The sequence below is a fragment of the Tauraco erythrolophus genome, chromosome 18, assembly GCF_009769465.1.
Source record: "Tauraco erythrolophus isolate bTauEry1 chromosome 18, bTauEry1.pri, whole genome shotgun sequence".
Lineage (NCBI taxonomy): Eukaryota > Metazoa > Chordata > Aves > Musophagiformes > Musophagidae > Tauraco > Tauraco erythrolophus.
Window position 1 is genome coordinate 14001753 of NC_141482.1, and position 8612 is coordinate 14010364.

Consider the following 8612-nt stretch of genomic DNA (forward strand, 5'->3'; position numbering starts at 1 on the left):
GGGCTGAGGGGAGACGGGCGAGAAGCCGCCCGGCGCGGCGGGACGCGCCTTCCCGCGCTTTCTCCACAGCGGCGCGTGCGCGTGGCGGGGCGGGGCTCGGGCCGCGGCTGCGCGGGGGCCGCGCTCCGGCCGGGCGGTCCCGGCGGCCGTGCTGCTCCGGTGCTGGGCCTTGCTTGGCTGCCGGGCTGTTCCGTTCTGTTCCGGCGGCTGCTACCGTCATGCTGCCGCGCTGCTGGGCCTCGCGGGGCGGCTGGCCCCCGTGGAGGCCGGCCCTCTTCCTCCTCAGCCCGGCGCTGCTGCCGGCGTTCTCCACAACGTGCGCGAGGCGCTCAAAAAACAGGCGGCTGAGGGAAAAAAGAGTCATTTCGGAACGGAAACTGGTGAGTTCCCGAGTGCATCAGCTGCTTAGCTGGTAACGCGGTTACCTTGGGGGGCGGTCACCCCGTTTACCCGCTCCTTGCCGTTTTCTCCTCACGGCGATCAAGTGAGGCTCTTGGTGTGAGGGACAATCTTCCTAAGTTCGGATTAACTTTCCGAAGAGAGAGGAAATAAGCCTGCCGTGTGACGTGAGCGGTGTCCAGAGGGCTGTGGCGAGCTGCCTGTGGCCGCAGCACCTCCTGGCCGGAAGCATGCCGAGGTCCGGAAAGCAAAAAGGCTTACACAGCCTTAAATCTAAAATTTTGGGGCTTTTATCACTGTTTTTATAGTCTTGCACAGTGGTCAGCTGCCAAACAGATGGCATTTTATGTCAGAGACGCTGCAGGGGGCTGGAACTTTTTGTTCATGTTCTTTTTCTGATTATACGTCGGTGGGAAATCTTATTTTTAATGACCAGTAAATCACTTCCCATTCCAAGCAATAGTTTCCTGTGTCGCCGAGCGGTGGTGCCAAATGCTTTTCTAAAAGACGCTTTTTAAGAAGTCACTGGTCATAATATAACTTTAATTATCAAGAGTTAGGTGGTTTTTTCAGTCGCTTATCTTGGTGTCATAATACTAATGAGACTTTTTCTCCCTTGCATACTGTTTGGGCTATTTAATTAAAATGACCCCTATTACTCATTCTCATTATGAAGTCTCTTAGTAATTGACAGAATTTGGATGTTACCACAATCAAGGTTGTACTTTTTTTTTTGTCCTGATATGTAAACAATTTCACCTACCTTCTCTAATATTTTCCCTTGGGGATTTCAGCCCGTTTCTAGAGGTAGGAAAATATCATCAAACCTGTTCTGCTGACAGAAAAGCTGAAACATAATTAGTTTGCCAGAAGTCCAATATTAAATTCCTATCAGAAATAAAGACAAGATCTGTGATTCTCTCTACCTATCTGTGATTCTCTACCCTATATCTTTTTTACCCCATGAGCAACTGGTTGTGGCTTATATTAACATTTCTTCTGCTTATTCTGTTTGCGAATACTTTATATAATACTTTTCTTAATTGTTGGAAGATCGACGTTTGCCTTAATTTCTCCTGGTATAGAAAGTGTGAATCAGTATGAGAATCCCCCTCTCATATATGCACTATGTCCTTTTTGCAAATTTCAGTTGAATTTAAAGAAGTTAATGTTTACGTATATAATTATTTTTTTTTTAATTTTTGTTTTCATGAGTAGGGATGTAGTTAATGAGCAATTTTGGTTTATGGTGTGGTAGCTGTCTTGAGGTACCTGTCAGCATTATGCAACTGTATTAAAAGGATACTTTTCCTGTTATTAGTTCCCTTAACATGAGTTTTGTACTTCTGGTGTCTGAGCTGCTGTATTAGGTTATATCAACATAGCCTCAGGCTTGTACTTCTAAAGAGGTTCTTAACAATACTTGAAAAATGAGATCTATTTTTCTTTATTAATATACTTAATATTGCTGTGTTTAGTTGATCTATGAATGGCAGTAGAGTTCTGATTTTTTTACTCTTTTTTTTTTTTTTACTGTGGAATGGAACTCATCATGACTAAAAATAGCAGGTCTGCATGTTACTAAGTTTTGCAGAACAATCGACTTGTTGGAAGACGACTCTGATAAACTGTGCTTAAAGGGTGCAAACCCCTTCTTTGTTACAGACACGCTATTTCGTGGATCACCGGAAAGTGCGTGTGGTTGGAGGACAAGGAGGAGGAGGAGGTCGCTCTTTTTATAGTGAACCCAGAAAAATTTTTGGAGGTCCTGATGGTGGAAATGGAGGTGATGGGGGTCATGTCATCTTGAAAGGTAAAGCATTTTGAAAATCAGGGTATTTTGCAGACATTTTAGGGTCTGGTGCCTGATTATGTTATGATAAGGCTGGGATCTGATCAAATTTTACTCTTGAGATGGGTAAAACTATTTCTGCCACCACTCTGCTGCAAAATCTGCTAATGTGGCAAATGAATTTTCCAGAGTATTTTGTAATGGCTTATTTTGGAATGACCACATTATTAAGTGCGCGGTTAATAAACCTAAGCAGATAAGTAAAGGCAGTTCAACTTCATCACAATTTACAGTAATGTTAGTTTTCCCTGATATGTTTTTGTTGAGACAGTAAATGGAATGTGTATTCATGCAATATTCAAAAGGGAAAAAACAGTCGAGCCTGCTCTTCTGTGCCTGTTCTACTAAAACAATGTGTTTAAAATACGCGTATTTTGCTTTACAGCTGACCAGCAAATGAAATCACTTTCTTCAGTCCTCCCCTTCTATCAGGGTTTTCATGGAGAGAGAGGAGGAAGCAAAAACTGTTACGGAGCTAATGGTGCATATGTGTATGTTAAAGTAAGTAAATTAAGGCTGCGTGGTAGTGTGTTAGCTTGGTATTAACTTTGCCGATTTTCAAGCTGGATGACCTTATTGTGAGAAAAATCTTGTGTGTTTTTGCAGGGAGCCTTGTGTGCTCTCTCTGCTGAGGTAGGGCTGGTTGGCACACAAGCAAATCAAACTGCTTTGAATTGTTTATAAAAATTAGATGTTGGAAGGTACATCTGACCAAAACAAATACTGTCCTGATTTGCTTTACTTCTAAAGGTTATGTGCCTAGAGCAATCAGAACACAGAATTCCTTAAATAGGAGCAGGCTTTTTTCTTTCATACTTTTTTTCTTCAGTATGCCTGTTTTGGTGTACACCTATGATATGTTTCTTAGCTCACTACAGTGCTTAGGCTTCTTTGCTTAAAAAGAAAGAAAGAGGATTATGGTTCTGTGAACGCTTTAGTGAAGTGTAAATGTCTGACTGTTGTTTGGGTTCAGAAAGTGAACCTCATGAAGTACACTTCTCTTTTTGGATTTCCCAGCTTAAGAAGATGGAGAAATGATTTCCAACAAATCTGAAATCAGCTGGTAAAGCGTCTGATGAAGACAGCTCTGCTGCAGACTTTGAGCTTCAGTGTAATGCTTGCATCTGTCTTCTCTTTAAGGTCCCTGTAGGTACACTGGTTAAGGAGGATGGAAAAGTTGTAGCTGACCTCACTCAACACGGTGAAGAGTATGTTGCAGCTTATGGAGGAGCTGGAGGGAAAGGTAATCGCTTTTTTCTTTCCAATGAAAACCGAGCACCAACATTATTTACTCCCGGAGAGCCAGGTCAGGAAAGGGTCCTCCATCTGGAACTCAAGACAACAGCTCATGCAGGACTGGTGAGTGTCACTGTGGCTCTTCAAATTCTGTATCATTGTAGGATGACACTTGACTGACTGAAGAAATAATGTTTGATAACATTTTTGTTAGCCTTTTGGCTTACTGGTTTAGAGATGCAACTCAATGCTTTCTTGCTATTGCTTGGCAGAAGGCTGTCCAAAGTGATTTGCAGAGTTGTCACTCTCTTGCTACTGGATATCATCCTACTTTCGTGAAAATCCAAACTATACATAGAAAAGCAATGTGCAATATTCATCAGTGATTAACAGATTCACTGATGATGTACAGCAGGCTTTGTCTGCCAGTCTGCAGACGAACAGTACAGTATGGAGAGTTCTTCTAAATTTGTTTCTGTTTTCTTGTTTGGTTTTTTTTTTTTTAATAAAATTGATAAAGTTCCAATCATCATCTGTTTCATCCCTATAGTTCTCTTTTTACAGATATTAAACATTTGACTTTGTTAGTTCCAGGTTTAGCATCCTCTGAAATGAAAATACTATTTAGACATGAATGCTAAGTCAATTTAGGGCTTAAGCTGTTTTCATTTTGAAGTATGGAAATGTTTTGACACCAGCTGGTAAAGCTGTTAAAACTATGCTTTGCTGCAGAGTGTTCTTGCTGTAGTTCAACAACTGCAGAGTAACTGTCTGGTCTAGCAGAATTTTGTGAATTTATTTAGAGACTAAGAAAAGAGTTGGCATTGGTGATGATCCGTATACCATATTGATCCATGTACTTAATTCTCTGACCAGCTGGACACTCTGGTCCACTTCTCACACTTTTGGCACTAATTTGGAAATCTGAGGTGAATCTGTTCTGTACTTGACTTTTCTGACAAGAATTCAGAGTGTCTGACATCAGGAAACAGGAGAATTTAGGATTTGATCTACTTTCATCTGGGATTATTGACCATTTATGCAGCTATGGTATATCAACTGTGGGATATCCCAGAGTAACTTTGTTTCTGGGGTAGGTTTGTTTAAATTCTTGCCTTCTCCCCAGAAGGCTGAGATTCAATTTAATTCTGTGATGTTGAGACTGTGAAGAGCTGTAAAATCCCAAACTTTTAGGCATTCTGGTTACTTACAGGCCAAGCTACGTTACTGAGTCAGGGACAGAGTGGATTCTGAATTCTTTTGGAAGTAGTAAATCGGAGTTAGAAAAGAGATAAAATGGGAATTGGAGGACAAAGTGTCATAACATTATTTCAGGATAAAAGAGATTTTATGGTGTGTGTGTATATGTATATATATAAAATATATAATGAGAAAATACACATATAAATAAAACAGGATTTAGGAAAAAAGGGGAAACCAGGATGCTTTTCAGAGCTGAGTACGCAACATTAATGCTGTTATATTCATGCTGAAACAACCGTACCACATCTGCAAAAGCTTCCATTTTTTTTTATCAGGATTACCCTAGAACTGTAGCTTTACTGAGTGTTGATATTCCAGGTGGGCTTTCCCAATGCTGGCAAATCATCGCTTTTGAGAGCCATCTCCCGTGCCAAGCCGGCGGTGGCTGCCTACCCATTCACAACCCTAAATCCCCACGTCGGTGTTGTCCGCTATCAGGACTATGAACAAGTAGCAGGTAGGAATTGCAGGACGTTGCGTGCACCTTGGTAGCAATTTGTATCACCTGAGTTATTCTTCGAAATGCTGCAGAAGTTTAGCAGTTCTATAGAATTCTTGCTAGTTCTAAAGAACTTCAAACAAAACAATGCTGAAAGCCGCTTCACGCTCACTTATTTGTGCCCTTAATATCAACCTAGCGATCTGTATTCTGTCTTCACTGGAATAATTTAAGTTTAGGGGTTTTAAAAATTAGTAGCAACCAAACATAACATGAAGGATGCTTTAATATTGATGCGTTAAGATGTAATTCTAAAAGTACTTGCACTGGCCAGTAAAAGACTCGGTTATTTGTGGTTTTTGTTTGTTGAACATGTTGGATTCACTGTGAAATTTCTCGCCTTGTAGTTGCCGACATTCCTGGCCTGATAAAAGGTGCTCATCAAAACAGGGGCCTCGGGATGGCCTTCCTAAGGCATATTGAACGTTGCCGCTTCCTCTTATACGTGCTAGATCTCTCTGTGTCCCAGCCGTGGATTCAGCTGCAAGACTTAAAATATGAACTGGAACAATACAAAAAAGGATTGTCCGAGAGGCCTTGTGTTGTGGTTGGGAATAAGATGGACCTTGCTCAGTCCAGGATCAATCTGCCACTTCTGAAAGAACAGATAGAGGAGCGGGTCATTCCGTTGTCCGCCTTGACGGGATACAACCTGGAGGAGCTGTTCTGGCATTTGAGAGAGTTCTACGACACGTATGTGAAGACAGAGCAATCACGAGGGCAAAGCCCAGTCAAGTGGTAGGAACCAGAACTACTGTGAACTGTACTGGGAGACAAAAGAAAAATAAATCATAATTTGATTAGATTGCATCTGTATGTTTTTTTATAGTTTTTTGGGTTTTTTTTAATGTAAGAGGCACAGCATGTGGATTTGTTCTGGACTACTGCATTGAAAAGTGTTATTTTTTGTTCGTTCACCTTTTTTGTTGTTGTTTTTTACAACAAAATTTTGAAATTGTAATCATGATGGGTGTTGAATTGGAAACCTGGATCTTTTTTGGCATTAGATAGTTAATTGTGGAATGAAGAGAATGCTATCTAGTAGAAATGACTGAAATTCAGGATCTGCAGGAGATGCTGGCTTGCTTTCTGAATCAGAGTGAAGTGGCTTCTCAATTTTCACTAATCAAAAATTCTAAAATAAAAGTAAGGTGGTCCCGTGTTTATCTGTTTTTATACCATAACCACTTCCAATTATCTTCTCTTAAACTTTTCTCCTGTTTTGTTTGTTGTTTATTTTTTTTTTTCTCAAAGAAGGCACAGCTGCTCAGTGTTTTTTAGGGAGGAGGAGCATGAAGCTGCTGCAATTAATGCTTGAAATTATTTCCTCATTAGTCTAAATAATCAACTACCTTTAAATGCTGGCAGCAGCTAAGTAGCTGTGTAAACTAGCCAGGGAACAGTCATTTGAGACTCACTTCTGAGTTCTCCAGTTTCCTTGAGGAGTCTCATGTTCTAAGAAATCCTAGGCTTAGGTATTCCAGATACAAGAAAAATAGAGTAAATCACCCTTCTTTTTATTTTATTTTTTTGACTACATCATTTTGTGAACTGTGTTCTTAAATTTTATTCTCTAGGAATTCAGAAATCCTCATTTAGAAGAGTGGGTCTTTGCTCTATCCTCATGCTGGAAGAAGAGCTGCTTCTTTATACTCTGGTTATGTTCTGTGTAAAAGATGATTATTTTGATAGTGAAAAGTCAAAATTTATCAAAGCATGTTATTAAGCTTTTTTATAAGGGACCCTAACAGACTTGTAGAACGCTGAGACACAAATGCTTATGTAGTCAAGAGAAATGGTTGTTCTTGAGCCTTTACTTAATGTTTCTTGATTTTTTTTTTAAAAGCAGATATACTTTGCCTTCCAAACCAGCAGTCTGGAATTACAGACCTTGCGTGTACTTTTCACATCAATGAACTAAAAAGTTCACATCAATGAACTAAAACTAAAAAATGAACTCATTAGCACCATCATAAAATAGAAGATGTGATGTTTGTAAGCTTGGCTTTGTCTTTTCAGGAAATAAAATAGTTAAGTTGTAAGGACAGTTTGGTGCTTTATAAAACATGCACCTATGGCTTGTCTCTGGTTAAGCTTTTTTAACTTACAAATAAGGATTTTGTTATGTTTAACCTAAAATTGTTTTTTTCTGCTGTATCAGCAGTAGTGGGAATTACTCAGTTTTTGATGGAAATTACTCAGGGGGGGGGGTTTTTTATTAAAAAATCAGCTGTAGCCTCTGCCTACTTTCTTCTGTGCGCTACAGCTAAGGTGATAATTCTCTCTGCTTCTTTGCTTCGCACGTTTTGTTTGATTTAATCTCTAATGCTGCATCCTGAAAAGAATGGCTCTCTGGGCTTTCAGGAGCAGTGGGCTTTTCCCCTAACTGCCTGTGACTGGGAAGGGGCAGTCTTGTTCCATCTCCAAATGAAAGCTCAGCTCACACCCTCCTGCGATGTCAGTGTTGGGATCAGCTCTGGGATTATGGGTTACCACTGGCTTTGCCTGTGTAAGAAAGGAGGTGTATACCCCTTCTTATTCTGAAAATGTGCAAGATCAACTCAAACGCCTGAATTACTGAATAAAAACATGGTCAAAACAGGGAATTACTTCTCCTAAATTTGCATTCTGAGTATTTCTGTCTGTGATCAGGTATGGAAAGTGTCTATGCGTTGTAAGTGCTGATATTGATAGAAATAATGGTCACGAAAAAGTGAAAACAGATGTTAAATCCCAAAATGGCTCTCGTGTTTTGTTTCATGCTTGCTTCATCCCTGGGGTTTACCAAACTGAATTAGGTAGAGGGTAATGCTCAGTTCTGTCCTTCTCTTTGGTTTTGTGCAGCGTTTTTAGGCTTCACTGTTGTTTTTCCTTCTCTTGCTACGTGTTTTTCAGCCACATTTAATAAAACCAAGAGAAGATGGCCTGAACACAAAAACTGGTGCAGCTTCTTTGCAGAACGTTTGGTACCTGCAAATACTTTGCGCTCTGACTGTATTTAATATTTGGCAGTGTTTGAGAGTGACAGAGGCTGTTTCAAAAGCCTCTGTGCTCGCAGGAGCTCTCACCCTTACGTCCTAGTGCTCCTGCAACCTCAGTTCTTGGAGCGGCGAGTGTTTTGTGCAAAAAGCACAGCAGGTTGCCAGAGAGCTCCACGGAACGTCCTATTGACCACAGAATTGATTTCTTAGCATTTCAGCGGCCTGTCCGGAGAAACAGCACCAAGTTCCTAACCACGTGTGTACGGGCTTCCAAGAGGCTTTACAGGAGCACGTACTCCTTCATCGGTCCGTGAAAGTGCCAAATAGCTCCAGCTTTAGTGTTGGAACAACTGTTTGTAGGAGCTTGAGCTTCCTGTAGTCA

General features: G+C 40.7%; 1 protein-coding gene across 1 annotated transcript; it reads left to right on the plus strand.

Moving 5' to 3' along the window:
- Positions 1–218: 218 nt before the first annotated feature.
- MTG2 (mitochondrial ribosome associated GTPase 2) lies at positions 219–6052 on the plus strand. Its single transcript, XM_009984046.2, has 6 exons — positions 219–380; positions 2065–2212; positions 2637–2752; positions 3392–3610; positions 5069–5207; positions 5597–6052. Exons 1-6 carry the CDS (start codon positions 219–221, stop codon positions 5989–5991), a joined length of 1179 nt encoding a protein of 392 aa, XP_009982348.2. The 3' UTR covers positions 5992–6052.
- The last annotated feature ends 2560 nt before the right edge of the window (positions 6053–8612 follow it).